General features: G+C 45.6%; 1 protein-coding gene across 1 annotated transcript in view; it reads left to right on the forward strand.

Annotated features, from left to right (window-relative positions):
- The first annotated feature begins 2,912 nt into the window (after positions 1-2,912).
- LOC126235266 (uncharacterized) overlaps positions 2,913-26,026 on the forward strand; it is an 86,580-nt gene continuing 63,466 nt past the window's right edge. The window contains exon 1 of the mRNA XM_049943996.1: positions 2,913-3,225. Within this exon, the coding sequence (XP_049799953.1) occupies positions 2,913-3,225 (313 nt within the window). The remainder of the gene's footprint in view (positions 3,226-26,026) is intronic.

A 26,026-nucleotide genomic window follows, 5' to 3' on the forward strand; every position in this document is an offset into this window, starting at 1 on the left:
GCTGCGGCGGGGACGGAGCCTCTCCGTCGTTTCTAGGCCCCCGGTTAACATACAACATACAACAGTTGATTACGACCTACATATGCACAGCGTGAACAATTTTTGGCTCTCTGTCTTTATTATTTAGCGCCATTTGTGTTTTACTTTAAAGAATGTATTTAGCGAAATAGATTCTTCTGAAAATTCCGAGATTTAACACTTTTAACGTCTTTATACTGAAGCATATATTGACAAAGTTCGGAAAAGCTACTTTAATCTTTAATTTCATTCTTAGATTATGGCGCAATGCTTTGTATGCTGCGCATTATGATGAATGGCGCCAGTATCAGTGAACTGGGGGAAGTCTCGGCATACTCGCTCGCCTTTCTACCTCTCAAATGGTATAGCGGTTGTTTCGTCACAAACCATCTCGACAGTTATTTATCTACCTCTTCAACCAGTTACGTAAAAGTGAAAGTGTAACACCTAGACAACGTAACAGAAGGAAACAAGGAACGACAGAAGAGGGGGAAATAAATGTTCTTGTTGCTGTTGCAGTTCATCCGCACATCAGCTCTCACACAATCGCACGAGGAAGTGGCATGAGTCAGCCAAGTGTTCTACGCGTTCTCGATCTTCATAGGTTCTATGGGGCCAAACTGTTGTGGTCATCGGTCCCTCGACTTACACACTACTTAATCTAACTTAAACTAACTTATGCTAAGGATAACACACCCAACAGGAAGAAAATGTTCAGTAAACACGAGCTCTAAAATGCGTACGTTAACAGCTACGACACTTGTTGAATAGAGGAGATGCGTTTCACAGTAGCGAAGTTGAACAAGTGCTAATAACCCGTCAGGTGCGCCTTTAAAGCCTATGTTTAGTGGTCATTTTTTCCCTGTTATGGTCCATACTGCCTCCTCTGAAAGCTGCCTACCCTACAATCTTAGCAACAATAGTAGCAGTACACGTATTTCACTGTGAGAGGTATCAGAATCGTTTTCGCTTATAAATATCGACTAGTTCGTTGCCAGTACAGACCCTTACCTCAGACTGGGACTTCCTCCTTCTCCATCAACCTAGACAGTTTGTAACATCATCACGGAATCGCTCTGTATATATATACATTTATTGGCGCCGGCCTTGATCGAACGACTTTCTAGCGAGTGGAATGTTTCACTTGTCTGGACGCAAAGATAGAAGTAAATGGCAGCACTTCGACTGAAATTACGACCCGCATAAGTGCTCGTAATCGATATTATTTTGGAATGCTTGACCTTTTTAAAATGGTTCATGACTCTGAGCACTATGGGACTTAAGAGCTGAGGTCATTAGTCCCCTAGAACTTAGTACTACTTAAACCTAACTAACCTAAGGACATCACACACATCCATGCCCGAGGCAGGATTCGAACCTGCGGCCGTAGCGGTCACGCGGTTCCAGACTGTAGCGCCTAGAACCGCTCGGCCACTCCAGCCGGTTTGACATTTTAAATCCAAGCTTCTATCACGAGAGACTAAGTGCCGATTATATAAAACCCTGATATGCCTAATAGTTACGTGTGGTTCAGAAACATCGGCGATTACAAAGCAGGGTGAAAGTAGACTAAGATCACACGAAATAAGTATATTAAGTTGAATCTTTGGACCTATGTATGAAAATGGGCGTAAGAGGAGGCGAAGGAATGATAAGCTTTATGACTGCTATAAGGAGGATGATGTGTTGAAGGTCATAAAGTTGTGTACGCTTAGATGGGCTGGACATGTAATACGACTTGATGAGACGGATCCTGCAAGGAAAACCTGCTGCAGTGAACCTCGAGAAAGAAGGGCAAGAGGACGACAGAGCTTGAGATGGAGTGATGAGGTCGGAGAAGACGCTGCCCGAGTTGGTTGCCGTAACTGGAGAGCTACAGAGAAGTCCAGAGAGGAATGGCGGAAAATTTTCGAAGAGGCAAGTTCCATCCTGGGATGTAGTGCCAATGGAAGAAGAAGACGGACGTCGGCGCCTATAACTTTGACGCTCTGTAGCGTCGTTGGATGGCGTTTCTGGACAGGGGATCATTTTCAAAATATTGTGTACTCAGTCCTCTCTACTGGTCCTACAAGTCTCGTCCACTCAGTCCCCTTTATAGGTCCTACAAGTCTTGTGTACTCAGTCCCCTCTACAGTTCCTTCAAGTCTAGTGTACTCAGTCCCCTCTACAGGTCCGACAAGTCTTGTGTACTCAGTCCTCTCTCTACAGTTCCGTCAAGTCTCGTGTACTCGGTCCCCTCTACAGGTCCTACAAGTCTTGTGTACGCAGTCCTCTCTACAGGTCCTACAAGTCTGTAACGGGAGTTTCTGAACACACCAGAGCATTCTCTGCCAGTTGCTTTCATTAATAGCAACTTTTTTTCCCCTCTACGTAACACACTCTTGAAGGTCTTACTGGACATAAAATATGAACGTTGTGTTTCATAACTCACGAAGTTATTCGTTATCAGGCCGTAGTAGAAGACGTGACTGCCATTGGCACTTGGATCACATGATCTCCAAGGCGGTCAGCAGTTTGATTCAGTGTAACAGATTTAAAGCACTCCGTGAACGAACTGTTGGATTAGGACCCACGTCACTTGTCGGAGACAATATCTGCCTGATAAGTGGTGTCAGTCCATTTCTCAGATTTTTTGATCACTACCCTTGGCAGCCGACCGGCCAGGGTGTGCGCCCCTCTCTGCTTGCACGTGCGACGCCGCCGGATCGGTGGCGGCTGCGCGCGCCGCCCCCGGCAGCGCAGCGCCGGCGTCGCGGCTGCCGCAGTGGCGTCGGTCAGTGCGGCAGTGGCCGGCACGGCGGAAGCGCGCACGCATCGATTCGCCGTGGAGGCGGCGGCAGCGGCAGCGGCAGCGAGGTGGGCCGCGTCAGTGAGGCGGAGCGCGCGGCCGGGCCATGCCGACGGGCAGCGCGACGGCGTGGTTCCTGCTGGCGACGCTGGCGCTGACGGCGGCGGCCACGGCGCTGCTGTGCGCCGCCATGATGACCGACCGCTGGGAGCAGCTGTCGTGGAGCCGCGCGCGCCTCAACCAGTCGCTGGCGCCGGTCGCGGCCGAGTGGCTGCTGGGCGGGCGCGTCGCGCGGCTCGTGCTCGGCGTGACGCGCCGCCTCGCGCCCGGCTCCGCCTCCGCCTTCAGCCGCCAGGAGGACGCCGTCTTCCTCGTGCCCACGCACGGCGGCATCTGGACGCTTTGCACCTCGCTGACCGGTCAGTGCCTCTGCCCCGCCCCTGCCTCGTGTCTCGCCTCACGGCGTCCGGCGCCACACTGTCTGCCACTAGACTGACCGAGATGCGGGGAGACCTGCACAGGAACTATCAGTTGACTCTCTGCATAACGGATACAAAGTACTCCGCACAAACAGGCGGAAACAGCCATAATCGATTATAAGATTCACGAACAATCAATGGAGTCACAAATACACTGACGAAAATTGGATGTGTCACGCCATGAAGCGCCAGTCCAATGTTTACGAAATTTGCGGAGAAATTCATCGCACAATGGGTATCAAACCGAGTTCTATTCCAGTCTGATCTGATATCTATACTGAAGAGCTAAAGAAACTTATACACCTGCCTAACCGAGCGAGGTGGCGCAGTTGTTAACACACTGGCCTCGCATTCTGGAGGTCGACGGCCATCCTGATTTAGGTTTTCCGTGATTTCCCTACATCGCTCCAGGCAAATGCCGGGATGGTTCCTCTGAAAGGGCACGGCCGACTTCCTTCCCCGTCCTTCCCTAATCCGATGAGACCGATGACCTCCACGTTTGGTCTCTTCCTCCAAACAACCCAACAACGCTTGCCTAATATCGTGTAGGGCCCCCGGGAGCACGCAGAAGTGCCGCAGCACGACGTGGCATGGACTCGACTAATGTCTGAAGTAGTGCTGGAGGGAACTGACACCATAAATCCTGTAGGGCTGTCCATAAATCCCTAAGAGTTCAAGTGGGTGGAGATCTCTTCTGAACAGCACGTTGCAAGGCATCCCAGACATGCTCAATAATGTTCATGACAGCGGAGTTCGGTGGCCAGCGGAGGTGTTCAAACTGGGAAGAGTGGTCCTGCAGCCACTCTGTAGCAATTACGGACGTGTGGGGTGTCGCATCGTCCTGCTGAAATTGCCAAAGTCCGTCGGAATGCACAATGGACATGAATGGATGCAGGTGATCAGACAGGATGCTTACGTACGTGTCACCTGTCAGAGTCGTATCCAAATGTTTCAGGGGTTCTACAGGGTGTTACCATTTTGTTTTTGAATATAAACTTTATGGTCAATACATTCTGAAAGGAACATATACTACAATGAAGAGCTGTCCATGGAGATTTGTTCTAACTCAATATGTCCACCATTTCGATTCCTAATTTCCTTCAAACGAACACTGAAGTTAGTGACTACCCTACGGCACATGTCTTCCGTAATTTAACTGCAAGCTTGAAGAATAAGTCTTCTGAGCTCCATAAAATGACGTGGACGTTCCGGGAAAAGTTTTTTCCTTTAGGTACCCCCAAAGAAAAAAGTCACATGGATTGAGCTCTGGACTATTGGGGGGCCAATTTTGTCCGTCACTGAAGCGATCTGGAAACCTGAGTGAAATGATTCGCGTGTCGAAATGCTCGTGTAAAAACTCCAACACAGTGTTTGCAGTACGTGGCCTTGCTCCATCTTGCATGAACCACTGCGTGCTGAAGGGCAAGGCAGTAGCAAGAAGCTGTGGAATGAAGCTATTGCGAAGCAAACTCAAATAACGCTCGCTGTTCACAGTTTCTTCAAAGAAAAAGGGTCCAATAAGTCCGTGACTGGAAATTGCTACCCACGCTGTAATCCTCGGAGCATAATGCTGTCGTTCATGAAGCACTTGTGTGTTTTCAGTGGCCCAAAAGCATACATTTTGTTTGTTAACCACACCGTCTAAATGAAAATGCGCCTCGTCTGAAAACCAAACGTTGTTGAGAGTTTCTTCCCTATCCTTTGTTCTAACTCAATATGTCCACCATTTCGATTCCTAATTTCCTTCAAACGAACACTGAAGTTAGTGACTACCCTACGGCACATGTCTTCCGTAATTTAACTGCAAGCTTGAAGAATAAGTCTTCTGAGCTCCATAAAATGACGTGGACGTTCCGGGAAAAGTTTTTTCCTTTAGGTACCCCCAAAGAAAAAAGTCACATGGATTGAGCTCTGGACTATTGGGGGGCCAATTTTGTCCGTCACTGAAGCGATCTGGAAACCTGAGTGAAATGATTCGCGTGTCGAAATGCTCGTGTAAAAACTCCAACACAGTGTTTGCAGTACGTGGCCTTGCTCCATCTTGCATGAACCACTGCGTGCTGAAGGGCAAGGCAGTAGCAAGAAGCTGTGGAATGAAGCTATTGCGAAGCAAACTCAAATAACGCTCGCTGTTCACAGTTTCTTCAAAGAAAAAGGGTCCAATAAGTCCGTGACTGGAAATTGCTACCCACGCTGTAATCCTCGGAGCATAATGCTGTCGTTCATGAAGCACTTGTGTGTTTTCAGTGGCCCAAAAGCATACATTTTGTTTGTTAACCACACCGTCTAAATGAAAATGCGCCTCGTCTGAAAACCAAACGTTGTTGAGAGTTTCTTCCCTATCCTCTGCCCACTGTGCAAACAGTAGTCTCTGCTGCTTGTGTTCTTCAGTGAGCTTCTGTGCACAGCTCATCTTGTATGGGTACATATGGAGGTCACTTTTAAGAATGCTTTGAACGGAGCGTCTGGATATTCCCAGTTGCACTGCTGCCTTTCTACACGATTTCCCGGGACTTCTCTGTACAGCAACTCGTACTGCTTCAATATTCTCCGGCGAACAAACAGGCCTAGGCCGATGTCGCTTCGCTTCCAACACTGTTCCTTCCTGTACAAATTTATCGTACAATCTGTGGATGGTCTTCTTGCAAGGGACCCATCGTGTGTTAAAACGCCTCTGAGTCACAACAAGGCTTATCGTTTCATGAAAAAGTAACACAATTGCCGATCGTTGCTGTGTCGTTAGTCTTCCATTGTCAGCCACTGCTGCTTACTAGTCTCCTAGCGGCAGTATCATGAATTACGCGTCATTTCGTAACTCATTTGTTTTTCAAAGCTCTGCTGGTCCTGCTGTAGAGATCCCAGCGCGATATCTAATGTGCGTCGTAAATTGTGAAAGAAACAATTGGTAACACATTTCGTGCGCCACCCTGTATATCACTCCAACTGCACACGCCCCACACCATTACAGAGTCACCACAAACTTCAACAGCTCCCTGCTGACATGCAGGGTCCATGGATTCATGAGGTTGTCTCCATACCCGTATCCGCTCGATACAATTTGAAACGAGACTCGTCCGACCAGGCAACATGTTACCATTCATCAACAGTCAATGTCGGTGTTGACGGGCCAAGGTGAAGCGTAATGCTTTGTCTCTTGCAGTCATCAAGGACATCCGATTGGGCCTTCGGCTCCGAAAGCCCATATCGATGATGTTTCGTTCAATGGTTCGCACGTTGACACTTGTTGACGGCCCAGCATTGAAATCTGCAGAAATTTGCGGAAGCGTTGCATTTCTGCCACGTGGAACGATTCTCTTCAGTCGTTGTTGGTCCCGTCCTTGGAGGATCTTTTGCCGGTCGCAGCGATGTCGGAGATTTGATGTTTTACCGGATTCGTGATATTCACAATACACTCGTGAAATGGTCGTACCGGAAAATCCCCACTTCATCGCTATCTCGGAAATGTTGTGTCCCATCGCTCGTCCGCCGACTGTAACACCACGTTCACACTCACTTAAATCTTGATAACCCGCCACTGGAGCAGCAGTAACCGATCTAACAACTGCGCTAGGCACTTGCTGTCTTTTAAGTTGACAAACCAGAAGAACTCGAAAAATAAGCTTCACACGAAAAAATGAGTAGAATCCAAAGTTGATTATTTTCGAGGGGGACATCTGCTGGTGCTGAAAATAGCCCACCACCCCAGCCCCTTGGGGGTGGGGCGGGAGGCAACTTTAAAATTTCAAATGGGAACCCCCATTTTTTATTGCAGAATCAGATACTACACTACTGGTCATTAAAATTGCTACACCACGAAGATGACGTCCTACAGACGCGAAATTTAACAGACAGGAAGAAGATGCTGTGATAAGCAATTAATTAGCTTTTCAGAGCATTCACACAAGATTGGCGCCGGTGGCGACACCTACAACGTGCTGACATGAGGAAAGTTTCCAACCGATTTCTCATACACAATCAGTAGTTGACCGGCGTTGCCTGGTGAAACGTTGTTGTGATGCCTCGTGTAAGGAGGAGAAATGCGTACCATCACGTTTCCGACTTTGATAAAGGTCGGATTGTAGCCTATCGCGATTGCGGTTTATCGGATCGCGACGTTACTGCTCGCGTTGGTCAAGATCTAATGACTGTTAGCAGAATATGGAATAGGTGGGTTCAGGAGGGTAATACGGAACGCCGTGCTGGACCCGTACGGCCTCGTATCACTAGCAGTCGAGATGACAGGCATCTTATCCGCATGGCTGTAACGCATCGTGCAGCAACGTCTCGATCCCTGAGTCAAGAGATGGGGACGTTTGCAAGAAAACAACCATCTGCACGAACAGTTCGACTACGTTTGCAGCAGCATGGACTATCAGCTCGGAGACCATGGCTGCGGTTACCCTTGACGCTGTCTCACAGACAGGAGCGCCTGCGATAGTGTACTCAACGACGAACCTGGGTGCACGAATGGCAAAACGTCATTTTTTCGGATGAATCCAGGTTCTGTTAACAGCTTTATGATGGCCGCATCCGTGTTTGGCGACATCGCGGTGGGCGCACATTGGAAGCATGTATTCTTCATCGCCATACTGGCGTATCACCCGGCGTGATGGTATGGGGTGCCATTGGTTACACGTCTCGGTCACCTCTTGTTCGCATTGACGGCACTTTGAACAGAAGACCTAACATTTCAGATGTGTTACGACCCGTGGCTCTACCCTTCATTCGATCCCTGCGAAACGCTACATTTCAGCAGGATAATGCACGACCGCATGTTGCAGGTCCTGTACGGGTCTTTCTGGATACAGAAAATGTTCGACTGCTGCCCTAGCCAGCACATTCTCCAGATCTCTCACCAATTGAAAACGTCTGGTCAACGGTGGCCGAGCAACTGGCTCGTCACAATATGCCAGTCACTACTCTTGATGAACTGTGGTATCATGTTGAATCTGCATGGCCAGCTGTACCTGTACATGCCATCCAAGCTCTGTTTGACAATGCCGAGGCATATCAAGGCCATTATTACGACCAGAGGTGGTTGTTCTGGGTACTGATTTCTCAGGATCTATGCACCCAAATTGCGTGAAAATGTAATCACATGTCAGTTCTAGTATAATATATTTGTCCAATCAATACCCGTTGATCATCTGCATTTCTTCTTGGTGTAGCAGTTTTAATGGCCAGTAGTGTGCATAAAAATACTACGTGCATTTTGTCTTAAACATTTGTTTTGATTCTTGGTAGTTTGCGCTGTAATTCACGAAAACCCATGTTCTCATTAGGTTCGCGAGTCAATTAGTTTTTTAGTTAATGAGATCACTCGTTAGTAAGTAGGATGTTTGGTTAGTTTGTTAGCTAGTCAGATGATTTGTTTGATAATTAAAAGTTGTGTGGACTCATGACCACGAAGCGAACAAAACTTATCCGAATCTGTGGAAAAAATTAATATTTGGGTCAACAGTTGTAAAACTCTAATTCCTCTCTCTCAAACCCCACCCTATGGTGAGAGAGGGAGAGTTTTAGTTGTAGAGAATCAAAATTTACGAAGTAAATAAGTTTTTTTATTTATCTGTAAACATTTTCCACGCAAAAATTAGAAAATTGCCCAGGGGGCTGGGATGGCGGGCTAATTCTAGCACCAGCAGATGTGCCCTCTAAAATAATCAACTTTGGATTCTACACAATTTTTCGTGTGTGGCTTTTTTTTTGAGTTATTCTGGTTTGTGAACTTAGAATGTACACACTTTACAGGGGTTGCCCGCCGCAGCGCCATATTCTGCCTGTTTACGTATCTCAGTATTTGAGTATGCAGGCCTATACCAGTTTCTTTGGCGCTTCAGTGTATCTTCAACATCGGTATGAGATGTGACCTCCATGGGCAGGAATGCTCTGTTATATTCATTGTGGCAACAGCCTCCGAATGATTTCTTGCCGTTCCAGAACCAAATGCTGTGTCGCTTCCTGAAGATTGCCGACTGGAGACTGGTACGAAATATAACACCTTCCTATCACATTCCAGCCGTATCCTTCCTTTGTTCCTATCCAGTGCAATATATCCAGTCAATGCCGAGTCGTGACTGATATGATACTTCTATTTTGCGGAGAACGAACTACACTCGTTCACAGGCTATTATTACGACGGGATTACCACTGTCAAAGGCATTTTAAAAAATGGTTCAAATGGCTCTGAGCACTATGGGACTTAACATCTGAGGTCATCAATCCCCTAGAACTTAGAACTACTTAAACCTAGCTAACCTAAGGACATCACACACATCCATGCTCGAGGCAGGATTCGAACCTGCGACCGTAGCGGTCGCGCGGTTCCAGATTGAAGCGCCTAGAACCGCTCGGCCACAACGGCCGGCCAAGGCATTTTAAAGGCACTGCCACCTCCCCTCCTGGAAGGTATCGACGTACCCCTTCAGAGTGCGTTGGAGCATTCGCTTGGTCAGATGTGACATCATGTGGCAAAGTATTCACACATCGTGTATCTGAGGCAGGAAACGGGAACCAGCTCGGTATTTACCTCTGTTGATTGGGAAAACAGCAGAAAAATCTCATGCAGACTGGCCAGCAACTGTTCAGTAGCCGGCCGTGGTGGTCGTGCGGTTCTAGGCGCTGCAGTCAGGAACCGCGGGACTGCTACGGTCGCAGGTTCGAATCCTGCCTCGGGCATGGATGTGTGTGATGTCCTTAGGTTAGTTAGGTTTAAGTAGTTCTAAGTTCTAGGGGACTGATGACCTAAGATGTTAAGTCCCATAGTGCTCAGAGCCATTTTTGAACTGTTCAATACATGAAAGAAATAAGGAATTTCTTTATCAACTCAGTCTCTATAACGACGTTATTGCCGGCCATATCACAACTAGAAAAGGAGGGAGAAGATGATATTCGGACATCTATGATATTATTAAAAAAATAACATTCTTTCGGAAGGTGAGAGTACGCAAAACGGCAAGAATTTGCATTATGCTCTTTCTCGTAACAGTTTCATATGCCAAGATATTGAAGTATGGATGTTTTTAAACAGAACGTATACTCCTTTATAGTATTCGAAAACCATTGAGCAGTGGCAGACGGTAAATCAGTGCTTTTTAAAGTCGCAGTGAAAATTTTCGCAGGTAGTAGGGGCAATTGCTAAACATGAAACCATAGACGGCGAGTACGGCTTCTAGAGAAGATGTGGTGGTAGACTGTAATATTCGAGCTGTATCACTTGTGGAAAAAGTTTGCTCCACTATCTTCAGAGTTACGTTTACGTTACGTTTATCTTCAACGACAAATACAGTTTCCAAACATTTATAAGGAACATGGCGGGGGTGTGATGCTGAAGGTATTGGTGGTATTGCAAATGGTAGGTGGGTGGAGACGGTGAGGAGGGGGGAGGGGAATTCAGGATCGAAACAGATCAGCGTTTATCGTCCTAGGAGACAGAGCAGAAGTTTAGATTGGAGAAAGGTGTAAAAGGAAACAGTCCGTATAATTTTCAAGCCTACAGTCCCTTCACTCGCCCTAAAAGATTTAGGTAAACCACAGATATCCTAAATGTGGATTGCCAGACTTGTGTGAAAAGAGTCCTCCCGAATGCGACTCTAGTGTCTTACAACCGCAACCTCTCGCTTGGTCAAACAATACAGAAATGTCCTGTGAGCAGAGGGTCTGTGACGCATTGTTACTTAGTCACACGGTGCAGTAGTACTGTACGTAAGCTGCCCCCATTACGGGAGACGGTCAACGTTTTGAAACTTTAGAGCAGGCTAAAAACTGTATGCCGAATCGGGCCTCAAACATGAAGGGGTATCGAGGACAATGCTGTTGTCGAATGAGCTATACAGGCACCACACATGACAGACACCCTCACAGCTTCAGCAGCTCTCCTGCCTTCAGTTGTGATGGAAATTTCGAAACAGAGCACAGTCCGCTGCAGAATGAAACATTAATTCTGGATGCTCAGACTGTGTGCACTGAGTTCTAATGCATCCGGACAACATCTCAACATTGCTAGTCGAAGACAGTCGATGATAGCGAGGCCATTCCAACCAAACAGAGGTACAGAGGCTACAGATACGCTATCCTACGTCACCGATGTTCCGATATTGTTATAGGGAGTTGTGTGCACCACACTTTTTACGTATTCCCAAAGGTAAACGTTCAGAGCAAGAAAGTCACGAGACTTGGCATGCCCATGCACTAATTCACGAGCTCCAGTCCACCGGCCTGCCAAGGCATCGTTCAAAATGCTAAGTACACTCTCTGATCAAAAGTTTCCGGACATCTGTTAGGCGTATGGGTTCTGTCCGTGCTTCACCTTCATGGCGACTTGAACTCTGCTGGGGACCCTTTCAATGAGGTGTACGAACGTCTGTGGTTGAACGGGAGCCGATTATTTCTCAAGAGCCGAAACCAGAGAAGATATTGATGTCGGATGCTGGGCTCTGGAGCGAAATCGACCTTCAAGTTCATCCCAAAGGGCTTCTATTGGGTTGAGTTACGGTTTCTGGACAGGTCAGTCCCTTTCAGGACTGTTATTGTCCGCTGACTATTGCCTCACACATGTTACTTTATGGCAGGATGCACTGTCACGCTCATACAAACATCGTCTCTGAGGTACCGTTTGCAGTCCAGAACGCTGTAAAATGCATTCATATCCTTCCGCATTTAGCGCCTTCTTAAGCGCAGTAATAGGGCCACTCCCTATCACGAAAAACAAACCCATTTCCTACCACCAGTTCCTACGTACTTCTCTGTTGGCACTACACGTGATGACCCGAAACCTTCCATCATATTGCCATAGTGTGTAGTGTGATTCATCATTCCAAATGACTCGTTTCTGGTCGTCCACTGTCCAGTGGTAAGGCCCTTCACACCACCTGAAGTGTCGCTCGGCACTGCCTTTCGACCACTGTACGCCATTCTTTTTCTTACGTAAGGTTATATCCTCACTGGTCTGCTAATAGCACTTTTGAACTCACAATTGATTCCTTCTGCTGATTTCATGAGATTTTTTACAACTACCCTCTGCAGTGTTCGACGATCCCTGACCGTAAGTACATGCGGTCTGCTTGGTCATGTTTTGGCTGTGGTTATTTCTTCGTGTTTTCACTTAACAGCGATGTCACCAACGGTCGTCTAGGGCAGCTTTAGAATGGTTGAAATGTCTCTGGTGGATTTGTTACTGAGGCCATTTTCGAAGGCACTGAGCTGTTCTGAATATCTATTCGGCTGTTACTGTGTCTCTGTTGACAACACAATGCTTCCTGCCTTGTTGTATTCTGGCAGGCCAGCCTCTCGTGGCATATACTTGTAAATCCCGCAGTACACAAAGGTGTCCGGGTGTTTCGGATCGGATAATGCATACACAAACTACATTGAGCTGGTGCTCAACTCCAAGTCCACATTGTTATCGACAACACGCGACAGACTTATTACTGGAATTGGCACCTACCCATGTATGAGTGCTGCTGGTCTCTCTGGAAATGTGGCCCCTAACTGGCCGGCCGCGGTGGTCTAGCGGTTCTGGCGCTGCAGTCCGGAACCGCGGGACTGCTACGGTCGCAGGTTCGAATCCTGCCACGGGCATGGGTGTGTGTGATGTCCTTAGGTTAGTTAGGTTTAAGTAGTTCTAAGTTCTAGGGGACTTATGACCTAAGATGTTGAGTCCCATAGTGCTCAGAGCCATTTTGTGGCCCCTAACTGTTATTTTTTATTTATGAAGAGGGTATTCAATCGAGCACAAGAAATGCGACTCCTTAACTGTACATAAATCATATTGGCAGTCACTTACAATCAGAAAGTTGGACATTTCGTAATGAGGGCTGCAACGATTTTAACATTATGCGTGGTCACCTTTCCGGCATGAAGTGCATCGAGCAAACCGCAGTAGACTAGGTGGTGGCTCCTGCTTATGGTGTCGTCCCTGAATTCTGTCTTTTGTTCAGCATTAACAGCGCATCACAAGGGTACCTTGCAGAACCTGGACATTCGAGAAATGCAACGGCAAGCGACGAGCCCCATCCTCGAGCATGTGTAAGACACGTTGACAGATGTGGTCATAGTTCTCCTGTTCATTTACAGGCTCTCCAATGACTGACGCAATCCCTTAGTGGTAAATGGGACTGGATACTGCAGGGTGGTCTCTGTAGGCTTGTGTGTGGCATGGATGCCACGCACATGTAAGCGTCTGGTAAATTCTCGCTGACGCCATAGAAATATTGAATCTCTCGAATTTTGAGGAAAGCGAATCTCGTTGTCTGGATGTTCCACATCTACATGTACACTCCGAAAGACACTTAGAGCCCGGGTGAAGAGAACTTCTTATACCATTATAGCCCACTCCCCTTTTCCTTGTCAAATTCCCAAACGGATTGTGGGAAGAACGACTGTCGAGTAACTTCGCTATTAGCTCTGATTTGTCGATTTTCTGTTCGTGGTTATTTCACGAGATATATGTTGAAAGAAGTTATATGCTGCCTGATTCTTTGTAGACGTGTGATCTCGGAACTCCAACAGTAAACCTCTCTGTGATCCACAACGGCATGCAGTAACTCAGGTCTTGTAATATCTCGTAGTGTCTGCTAATAGATCTCTTTGAGCATCTCCGTAACACACTTGCGCAGCCTAAATGAACCCACGAGGAAATGCGCTGCCCTTCATCGCATCTTCTATCTTATTTATCCAACCTGAAGACTGCCAGACATGAGTAAAGTTTATTACTAAGCGACTGAAACCCGGAACCTGTAGTCTGGTTGGAATAAAAGGATTTATGACAGCTATCAGCGCTGTTGCTCACTTTCAGCTGCACAACGTTAATGACTGAAGACAAATGAATAGTTGCCTATGTAGCTGCGACAAAATTGAGGCGTTGCCGTAGTGACGTTTACAGAATCGCTTAATGTGATCGGTTGAGGTTCATACAAGTGTAGTTCAAAAAAAATGGTTCAAATGGCTCTGAGCACTATGGGACTCAACTGCTGAGGTCATTAGTCCCCTAGAACTTAGAACTAGTTAAACCTAACTAACCTAAGGACATCACAAACATCCATGCCCGAGGCAGGATTCGAACCTGCGACCGTAGCGGTCTTGCGGTTCCAGACTGCAGCGCCTTTAACCGCACGGCCACTTCGGCCGGCTACAAGTGTAGTAGTCAAGTTGAAAATTTGAGTGTTCTTAGCGCATTTGTTTAGTTAAATCCGTCAAATCCTTGTGTAGTTTCGTAATTAGCAGGGGGAGATTTGCATTTTAATATTTGTGACGTGTAAAGTCGCGTAGTCGTCTGTCATTTGTTTATTTCTTTCACATAGTATTTGTACGTTACTGATAGTACAGTTAGCCTTCTGCCACCGAGCAGTGTGTCAGCAGTGCGCAAGTAGAAGCATTACTGCATTTACTAGGCAGTCTTGCACTTTAATAACCGTTTAAATTTTGTCGAATTGTTTGTGCTCTCTGTAGGTTAGTTCAGACGTTCTTTGCACAACAGTATTTAGCACGGATAGGGACTGCGACTGCTGTGTTCGGATGCGGGCTGAGTTGGCATCCCTTCGCTCCCAGCTTCAGGCAGTGTTGGCTTCAGTCACACAGCTTGAGGCTGTTGCCAATGGGCATCACTGTGGGGGTCCGGATGGGGGTTTGTCGGGGACGGGCAGCTCGTCCCACGCATCCCCCGATCGGACTACGCCTGTGGCTGCCCGGGATAATGCCCACATTGAGGCTGACCCCTCACCCATGGTAGAGTGGGAGATCGTCTCAAGGTGTGGCAGGGGGTGAAAGACATTCCGGAGGGTTGAACGGAAGGCCTCTCCAGTTTGTCTGACGAACCGGTTTCAGGCTCTGTCTCCGGCTGATACTGATCTTCGGCCGGACATGGCTGCTTGTCCTGTTCCAGAGGTTGCCCCGCAGTCTGCAAGATCCGGGCAGTCGCAGAGGGTGGGCTTACTGGTAGTTGGGAGCTCCAACGTCAGGCGCGTAATGGGGCCCCTTAGGGATATGGCTGCAAGGGAGGGGAAAAAAACCAATGTGCACTCCGTGTGCATACCGGGGGGGAGTCATTCCAGTTGTGGAAAGGGTCCTTCCGGATGCAATGAAGGGTACAGGGTGCACCCATCTGCAGGTGGTCGCTCATGTCGGCACCAATGATGTGTGTCGCTATGGATCGGAGGAAATCCTCTCTGACTTCCGGCGGAAATCTGATTTGGTGAAGACTGCCAGTCTCGCTAGCGGGATGAAAGCAGAGCTCACCATCTGCAGCATCGTCGACAGGACTGACTGCGGACCTTTGGTACAGAGCCGAGAGGAGGGTCTGAATCAGAGGCTGAAACGGTTCTGCGACCGTGTGGGCTGCAGATTCCTCCACTTGCGCCATCGGGTGGCGGGGTTTCGGGTTCCGCTGGATAGGTCAGGAGTCCACTACACACAGCAGGCGGCGACACGGGTAGCAGGGGTTGTGTGGCGTGGAATGGGCGGTTTCTTAGGTTCGATGGCTTCGGGCAAGTACAGAAAGGGCAACAGCCTCAAAGGGTGCGGGGCAAAGTCAGGACATGCGGGGACCATGCAGCAATCGGTATTGTAATTGTAAACTGTCGAAGCTGCGTTGGTAAAGTACCGGAACTTCAAGCGCTGATAGAAAGCACCGAAGCTGAAATCGTTATAGGTACGTAAAGCTGGCTGATGCCAGAGATAAATTCTGCCGAAATTTTTACAAACGCACAGACGGTGTTTAGGAAGGATAGATTGCATTTAACTGGTGTTGGCGTGTTTGTCGCTGTTAGTAGCAGTTTATCCTGTAGTGAAATAGAAGTGGATGGTTCCTGTGAATTATTATGGGTGGAGGTTATACTCAACAACCGAGCTAGGTTAATAATTGGCTCCTTTTACCGACCTCCCGACTCAGCAGCATTAGTGGCAGAACAACTGAGAAAAAATCTGGAATACATTTCACATAAATTTCCTCAGCATGTTATAGTCTTAGGTGGAGATTTCAATTTACCAGATATAGACTGGGACACTCAGATGTTTAGGACGGGTGGTAGGGATAGAGCCTCATGTGACATTATACTGAGTGCACTATCCGAAAATTACCTCGAGCAATTAAACAGAGAACCGACTCGTGGAGACAACATCTTGGACATACTGATAACAAACAGACCCGAACTTTTCGACTCTGTAAACGCAGAACAGGTAATCAGTGATCATAAGGACGTTGCAGCATCCCTGAATATGGAAGTAAATATGAATATAAAAAAAGGGAGGAAGGTTTATCTGTTTAGCAAGAGTAATAGGAGGCAGATTTCAGACTACCTAACAGATCAAAACGAAAATTTCTGTACCGACACTGACAAGGTTGAGTGTTTACGGAAAAAGTTCAAGGCAATCGTAAAATGCGTTTTAGACAGTTAAGTGCCGAGTAAAACTGTGAGAGACGGGAAAAACCCACCGTGGTTCAACAACAAAATTAGGAAACTACTGCGAAAGCGAAGAGAGTTTCACTGCAAGTTTAAAAGCAGCCAAAACCTCTCGGACAAACAGAAGCTAAACGATGTCAAAAGTTTGCGTAATAAGGGCTATGCGTGAAGCGTTCAGTGAATACGAAAGTGAAATTCTATGTACCGACTTGACAGAAAATTCTAGGAAGTTCTGGTCTTACGTTAAATCAGTAAGTGGCTCGAAACAGCATATCCAGACACTCCGGGATGATAATGGCATTGAAACGCGTAAAGCTGAAATACTAAACACCTTTTTACAAAGCTGTTTCACAGAGAAAGACCGCACTGCAGTTCCTTCTCTAAATCCTTGCACGAACCAAAAAATGGCCGACATCGAAATAAGTGTCCAAGGAATAGAAAAGCAACTGAAATCACGCAACAGATGAAAGTCCACTGGACCTGACGGAATACCAATTCGATTCTACACAGAGTACGCGAAAAAACTTGTCCCCCTTCTAACAGCGGTGTACCGCAAGTCTCTAGAGGAACGGAAGGTTCCAAATGATTGGAAAAGAGCACAGGTAGTTCCAGTTTTCAAGAAGGGTCGCCGAGCAGATGCGCAAAACTATAGGCCTATATCTCTGACATCGATCTGTTGTAGAATTTTAGAACATGTTTTTTGCTCGCGTATCATGTCATTTCTGTAAACCCAGAATCTACTCTGTAGGAATCAACATGGATTCCGGAAACGGTGATCGTGTGAGACCCAACTCGCTTTATTTGTTCATGAGACCCAGAAAATGTTAGATACAGGCTCCCAGGTAGATGCCATTTTCCTTGACTTCCGGAAGGCGTTCGATACAGTTCCGCACTGTCGCCTGATAAACAAAGTAAGAGCCTACGGATTGAAGAGTTTTTAGCAAACAGAACACAGCATGTTGCTCTCAATGGAGAGACGTCTACAGACGTTAAAGTAACCATTGGTGTGCCACAGGGGTGTGTTATGGGACCATTGCTTTTCACAATATATATAAATGACCTAGTAGATAATGTCGGAATATCCATGCGGCTTTTCGCGGATGATGCTGTAGTATACAGAGAAGTTGCAGCATTAGAAAATTGCAGCGAAATGCAGGAAGATCTGCAGCGGATAGGCATTTGGTGCAGGGAGTGGCAACTGACCCTTAACATAGACAAATGTAATGTATTGTGAATACATAGAAAGAAGGATCCTTTATTGTATGATTATATGATAGCGGAACAAACACTTGTAGCGGCTACTTCTGTAAAATATCTCGGAGTATGCGTAAGGAACGATTTGAAGTAGAATGATCATATAAAATTAATTGTTGGTAAGGCGGGTGCCGTGTTGAGATTCATTGGGAGAATCCTTAGAAAATGCAGTCCATCAACAAAGGAGGTGGCTTACAAAACACTCGTTCGACCTATACTTCAGTATTGCTCATCAGTGTGGGATCCGTACCAGGCCGGGTTGACAGATAGAGAAGATGCAAAGAAGAGCGGCGCGTTTCGTCACAGGGTTATTTGGTAACCGTGATAGCGTTACGGAGATGTTTAGCAAACTCAAGTGGCAGACTCTGCAAGAGAGGCGCTCTGCATCACGGTGTAGCTTGCTGTCCAGGTTTCGAGAGGGTGCGTTTCTGGATGAGGTGTCGAATATATTGCTTTCCCCTACTTATACCTCCCGAGGAGATCACGAATGTAAAATTAGAAAGATTCGAGCGCGGGCGGAGGATTTCCGGCAGTCGTTCTTCCCGCGAACCATACGCGACTGGAACAGAAAAGGCAGGTAATGACAGTGGCACGTAAAGTGCCCTCCGCCACACACCGTTGGGTGACTTGTGGAGTATAAATATAGATGTAGATGTAGACGCAAGGAGCTGCAGTGTACAGTCATCTGCAACTTTGATGGATCTTCTTATTCTGACTCTGCAATAGTCCCAGTTCCAGGGGCAACAAAAATTTGATTTTCAGTATTTCACGTAATTATTCACCAAATTTAAAAATTAAAATGCTGTCGTAATCTACTCATTAAGATTGATAATCTTAGGTTAAAATTTTAACAGAATAATATAAGTATTACAATTAGGAACTGTGTGTTTTCCATGAGGCAGCGTAACTGACGGCGCGCAAGTACCCATAATTTATTGATCCAGTATTTCAGAATGAGAGTGCTTAGTGACTTCCATCAAGGTTTAGACATAATTTCAAACCTTTACGAAACTGTTTCTCGTTGATAACTCCCACAAAATGATGAAAGGAAGGAATAATATATTGTCCAAGTCACAGTTTGGGTTTCATAAGTGTTTTGATATAGCGAAAGCTATTTACACCTATAATGAGAATTCATTTGATAATAAATTAGAGGTTACTGGCATTTTCTCTGACTTGTCAAAAACCTTCGACTGTGTGAGCCGCAGAGTTCTCTTAAGTAAATTATAATATTATGGTGTCGCCGGCAATGTTGCGAAATGGTTTGAGTCTTATCTAATTGTTGTTGTTGTTGTGGTCTTCAGTCCTGAGACTGGTTTGATGCAGCTCTCCATGCTACTCTATCCTGTGCAAGCTTCTTCATCTCCCAGTACCTACTGCAACCTACATCCTTCTGAATCTGCTTAGTGTATTCATCTCTTGGTCTCCCTCTACGATTTTTACCCTCCACGCTGCCCTCCAATGCTAAATTTGTGATCCCTTGATGCCTCAAAACATGTCCTACCAACCGATCCCTTCTTCTAGTCAAGTTGTGCCACAAACTTCTCTTCTCCCCAATCCTATTCAATACCTCCTCATTAGTTACGTGATCTACCTACCTTATCTTCAGCATTCTTCTGTAGCACCACATTTCGAAAGCTTCTATTCTCTTCTTGTCCAAACTGGTTATTGTCCATGTTTCACTTCCATACATGGCTACACTCCATACAAATACTTTCAGAAACGACTTCCTGACACTTAAATCTATACTCGATGTTAACAAATTTCTCTTCTTCAGAACAATTTCCTTGCCATTGCCAGTCTACATTTTATATCCTCTCTACTTCGACCATCATCAGTTATTTTACTCCCCAAATAGCAAAACTCCTTTACTACTTTAAGTGTCTCATTTCCTAATCTAATTCCCTCAGCATCACCTGACTTAATTCGACTACATTCCATTATCCTCATTTTGCTTTAGTTGATGTTCATCTTATACCCTCCTTTCGTGACGCTGTGCATTCCGTTCAACTGCTCTTCCAAGTCCTTTGCTGTCTCTGACAGAATTACAATGTCATCGGCGAACCTCAAAGTTTTTACTTCTTCTCCATGAATTTTAATACCTACTCCGAATTTTTCTTTTGTTTCCTTTACTGCTTGCTCAATATACAGATTGAATAACATCGGGGAGAGGCTACAACCCTGTCTCACTCCTTTCCCAACCACTGCTTCCCTTTCATGCCCCTCGACTCTTATAACTGCCATCTGGTTTCTGTACAAATTGTAAATAGCCTTTCGCTCCCTGTATTTTACCCCTGCCACCTTCAGAATTTGAAAGAGAGTATTCCAGTTAACGTTATCTAATTAACTGGAAACAAATGGTGTCGTTGCGAAATAACTGTGCAGTAAGCAGTCAGTCTTCATCTGATTGGCTTCAGTTAAAGGACGGTTTAAACATAGTTTGAAAGACTTTTTGATAGCCAACTCATTCTGCTCTACAGATGAATACTCTATAGATGAATATCTTAACAGGGACTGTTAGACAAGCTGAAGTAAAAAGGTTTATTAGATTTCAGTTTCGACAGCTCTTGGGCACAACAGCCAAGATTAGGTATTTTGTGTATGATAAATTTATTAGAACTGCGTAACTGTGTTTCATTCTGACAATGTATTAATTCTGTAAATATTAGCAGTTGCAGTTTACTGTAATGTGTTCACCTATTTTGACACTCTCCTGACAAATGATCAGGGTAACAAGTATTGTATTCAAGTGTTTTATGTTTTTTGTGTTATTCTTTCCGACATGTTCCACACCAATGAGTATCATTTTTGGACATACGGAACGAAAAACGAATATAATCTAATCTCACTAAAATTTCGCTATCCTGGTAGCATTACACATGACACTTTAATTTATCACTTCTTTACTGCCGACTTCATTCACAACACAGTTTTCAGACAGTACCCACATATACCACTGAATGTACACTACTGGCCATTAAAACTGCTACACCACGAAGATGACGTGCTACAGACGCGAAATTTAACCGACAGGAAGAAGATGCTGTGATATGCAAATGATTAGCTTTTCAGAGCATTCACGCAAGGTTGGCGCCGGTGGCGACACCTACAACGTGCAGACATGAGGAAAGTTTCCAACCGATTTCTCACACATAAACAGCAGTTGACCGGCGTTGCCTGGTGAAACGTTGTTGTGATGCCTCGTGTAAGGAGGAGAAATGCGTACCATCACGTTTTCTAATTTGAAAAAGGTCGGATTGCAGCCTATCGCGATTGCGGTTTATCGTATCGCGACATTTCTGCTCGCGTTGGTCGAGATCCAATGACTGTTAGCAGAATATGGAATCTGTGGGTTCCGGAGGGTAATACGGAACGCCGTGCTGGATACCAGCGGCCTCGTATCACTAGCAGTCGAGATGACAGGCATCTTATCCGCTTGGCTGTAACGGATCGTGCAGCCACGTCTCGATCCCTGAGTCAACAGATGGGGACGTTTGCAAGACAACAACCATTTGCACAAACAGTTCGACGACGTTTGCAGCAGCATGGACTATCAGCTTGGAGACCATGGCTGCGGTTACTCTTGACGCTGCATCACAGACAGGAGCGCCTGCGATGGTGTACTCAACGACGAACCTGGGTGCACGAATGGCAAAACGTCATTTTTTCGGATGAATCCAGGTTCTGTTTACAGCATCATGATGGTCGCATCCGTGTTTGGCGACATAGCGGTGAACGCACATTGGAAGCGTGTATTCGTCATCGCCATACTGGCGTATCACCCGGCGTGATGGTATAGGTTGCCATTGGTTACACGTCTCGGTCACCTCTTGTTCGCATTGATGGCCCTTTGAACAGTGGACGTTACATTTCAAATGATTTACGACCCGTGGCTCTACCCTTCATTCGATCCCTGCGAAATCCTACATTTCAGCAGGATAATGCACGACCGCATGTTGAAGGCCCTGTACGGGCCTTTCTGGATACAGAAAATGTTTGACTGCTGCCCTGGCCAGCACATTCTCCAGATCTCTCACCAATTGAAAACGTCTGGTCAACGGTGGCTGAGCAACTGGCTCGTCACAATACGCCAGTCACTACTCTTGTTGAACTGTGGTATCGTGTTGAAGCTGCATGGGCAGCTGTACCTGTACACGCCATCCAAGCTCTGTTTGACTCAATGCCGAGGCGTATCAAGACCGTTATTACGGCCAGAGGTGGTTGTTCTGGGTACTGATTTCTCAGGATCTATGCACCCAAATTTCGTGAAAATGTAATCAAATGGTTCAAATGGCTCTGAGCACTATGGGACTCAACTGCTGAGGTCATTAGTCCCCTAGAACTTAGAACTAGTTAAACCTAACTAACCTAAGGACATCACAAACATCCATGCCCGAGGCAGGATTCGAACCTGCGACCTAGCGGTCTTGCGGTTCCAGACTGCAGCGTCTTTAACCGCACGGCCACTTCGGCCGGCAAAATGTAATCACATGTCAGTTCTAGTATAATATATTTGTCCAATGAATACCGGTTTATCATCTGCATCTCTTCTTGTTGTAGCAATTTTAGTGGCCAGTAGTGTACAGCCGGCTGTGGTGGCCGAGCGGTTCTAGGCGCTACAGTCTGGAACCGCGCGACCGCTACTGTCGTAGGTTCGAATCCTGCCTCGGTCATGGATGTTTGTGATGTCCTTAGGTTAGTTAGGTTTAAGTAGTTTTAAGTTCTAGGGGACTGATGACCTTAGAAGTTACGTCCCATAGTGCTCAGAGCCATTTGAACCATTTAGTAGTGTACATAATGGATGCACGAGTAGAGGTTATAGACACACGTTGACGACATATGAAAGATTGAGTCTAGTTGTGAGTCGGGCTCGGACAGGCTAATGGTACGGCGACCGCTCGCTATAAGCGGGGAATCCCTGTTTGAGCCACGATCCTGCACTAATTTTCATTGTCGTCAGTCCATTATACAGCTGACGTTTCTCCATATTCGCAATAATTGATGTATTTCTTTATTTCGTCTGTTAAGGCGCTAAGTATACAAACAGAAACTCGCACATGTCTAATTATATGTATATACACTCAGAAATAAACGACTGCTGACGTTGTTGTGTTCCGGGTACAAACTACCGAATGGAAAGTCGGAATTAATTACAATTTTTGAAGATTTATTTTGAAAACAAGGTGAAACGTAACCAGCGCAACCACTTGTGTCCAGGTCCGTGACCAAAGTACATCTCCCGTAAACAGTATCAGCGTAACAGCATCGCGACTGAGAGAAGACATACTCAGTACTCCAGGAGGCCCACCACACGACTCCCATCCGGGCCGCGACGATGCGACTTAATCACGTGAGGCTGCACCCTGATTGACTCCGTCGACTCCAGTGGTATGCCTGCTGCATTTCTTGTGGGCTCGTCTTACGTGCGCCGACCGCGCTGTATGAACGCACGGCATAACAAACGTACCTTATGTTACAGCAGCCGTGGGGATCATAGTGACCTTTACACGCTGTACGCCCGGATCAGGATGCTTAAGATTTGTTTTGTCCATTCCATTTCTGGAATACGAAGCAATCAGTACAAAGAATGATTTTCGCATCACCTTTTATAAAAGAAAATCTGCTGGTAAAAAATATTTGTTTTGTATAATTACGGCATTTATGAAAATTTGGTGATTTAAAAATGCGCAAAAATGTCCAACATGAAAACCCCAAGTTATGTGCTGGCCACGGATATCAGCTATGACAGTACATTATAAACAATAACAAGCAGAAAGTATCCTCTTCTGTGCATGCGCGCGTACTTGCTGTCTAATGCGCATGTGCGCATTCACGGGAGTTTACAACTGGTGTCTATATCTGCGCACGGATAATAAGAAGTTAACAGCTGATTAAATGTGACAAGCAAGAAGACAAATGTCACTGCTTCCCGTTTCACTCGCAGAAATTTAGTCTTTCATTTTTTAATCAGACTCGAGATCAAAAGCATTTAAACATGCCTATTTACTCTGTGCATAGCTATCCTAAACTTGGATAAAATGTGAAAGGATGTTATTATAAAAGGATCGGAAAAGCCACGGCTAACACCAATCAGTTTTACATCGTCAGTTTGCACCGAGGTATTTACGACCATGATCTGTTGCGGCTTCCTTTGATAGTCGGATAGCCACGTTGATATCATGGGTTACAAGATTGCAAGATTCACCGTCTGAAAGTTCACTATACCATGGTTTACGTTTCATTTACATTCTTCCAATAAATATTAGCGTGGCATCTGCTTTCCCCTTAATTGCGTTTATGTGCTCGTTCCACTTTCGGTCGCAGCGAACGGTTACTCCCACTTATCTTATGATTGCTACTGTTTCCACTGGTTTATAGACTATGGCAGGGTAAAAACTGCGAAGTATCTGAGTAGTCACCATCAAATATTCAGTTCTGAGAACAAAGATGTTGAACACAAATGGATAAAATTCAAAAGCGTCGTTCAACAGACCTCAGACAAGTATGTCCCTAGTAAGGTTTTTAGCGATGGTTAATAGCCATGAACGAAAGTTTTTACGGAGAGAGATTCTTAAGAGATTTAAACGAAGGCAAAACTTAGCTGACAAACATATGCCGAACAAAGCGAAAATAAGCGCAAGGATACAATATGAGATATGTTCAATGAATTTCAAAGTAAAAATTTATCAACCTGACTTAAAAAATTTCAAATAACTTCTGGTCTTATGTAAAATCATTGATCTTACTGACACAGAAACAGAAGATGACATAAGAAAGAAATACTGAATTTGGTCTTTCGAAACTGTTTTTGCTGCTGAAGATCGTAATACGGACCCACTTTTCAATCAATGCGAGAACGGGGAATTGGCAGATATTGAGATAAGCGTTTGCGGAATAGAAAAGCAACTACAGTCACTTAGTAGTTGAGAGGCATCAGGACCAGATGAGATACCTACGAAATTCTACAAAGATTATGCGAAAGAACTTGCTACCTTTCTGACAGTAGTTTGTCGTAGATCGATGGATAGGCGAAGGGTACCTAGCGACGGGAAAAAAGCGCAGGTCATTCCCGTTTTTTTCTCTGCCTCGTGATGACTGGGTGTTGTGTGATGTCCTTAGGTTAGTTAGGTTTAAGTAGTTCTAAGTTCTAGGGGACTGATGACCATAGATGTTAAGTCCCATAGTGCTCAGACCCATTCATTCCCGTTTTCAAAAAGGGACGCAGGACAGACGTACACAATTATAGACCTGTAATGTTGACCTCAGTCTGTTGTAGAATTATGGAAAATGTTTTATGCTCAAGAACTGTAACGTTTTTTCAGAACGAAAAATATCCTCTGTAAAAATCAACATAGATTCCTCAAGTAGAGGCCTTGCGAAACTTAGCATCAGATCCACAGCGCTGTAGACAAATTCTTTGACATTATGAAGGATTTTGACATGGTTTAACACTGTCGTTTAGTGAAACAAAAAAAATACCAGCTTACTTAGTGTTCGTCCAGATTTTTGGCTGGATTCAAGACTTCCTTGCAGACAGAACTCAACACGTCACTCTTAACGGAACAAAATCAGCAGATGTAAAGCTAAATTCAGGAACACTCCAAAGAAGTGTTCAGGTGCGTTGCTCTTCACAATATACATAAATGATCTAGTAGACGACATCGGAAGCTCCGTGTGGCTGTTTGCAGATGGTGCGATTTTCTATAAAAATGTAGCAACGCCACAACTCTGTCGCGAACTACAAGAAGATCTGTTGAGGACTGATGTTTTACTCTAAACGTAAATAAATGGAACATATTGCGCGAAGAAATCCGCTAATTTACAATTCGTGACAAACCGCTGGATACAGAAATTACCGTAAAACACCTAGCAGTAACTACCCAAAGCGACCTAAAGTGGAATGACCACACAGAACAAATAGTTGCAAAAGCAGGTGCCAAGTTCAGATTCAAAGGAAGAATCTTTAAGAAATGTTATTCATCCGCGAAGGAAATGCCTTACAAATTCTTACTCGATCGATTCTTCAGTACTGTTCATCGATCTGGGACACCCACCGGGTGGGATTAAACGAAGAGATAGACATGACCCAA

The sequence above is a fragment of the Schistocerca nitens genome, chromosome 2 (genome assembly GCF_023898315.1).
Source record: "Schistocerca nitens isolate TAMUIC-IGC-003100 chromosome 2, iqSchNite1.1, whole genome shotgun sequence".
Lineage (NCBI taxonomy): Eukaryota > Metazoa > Arthropoda > Insecta > Orthoptera > Acrididae > Schistocerca > Schistocerca nitens.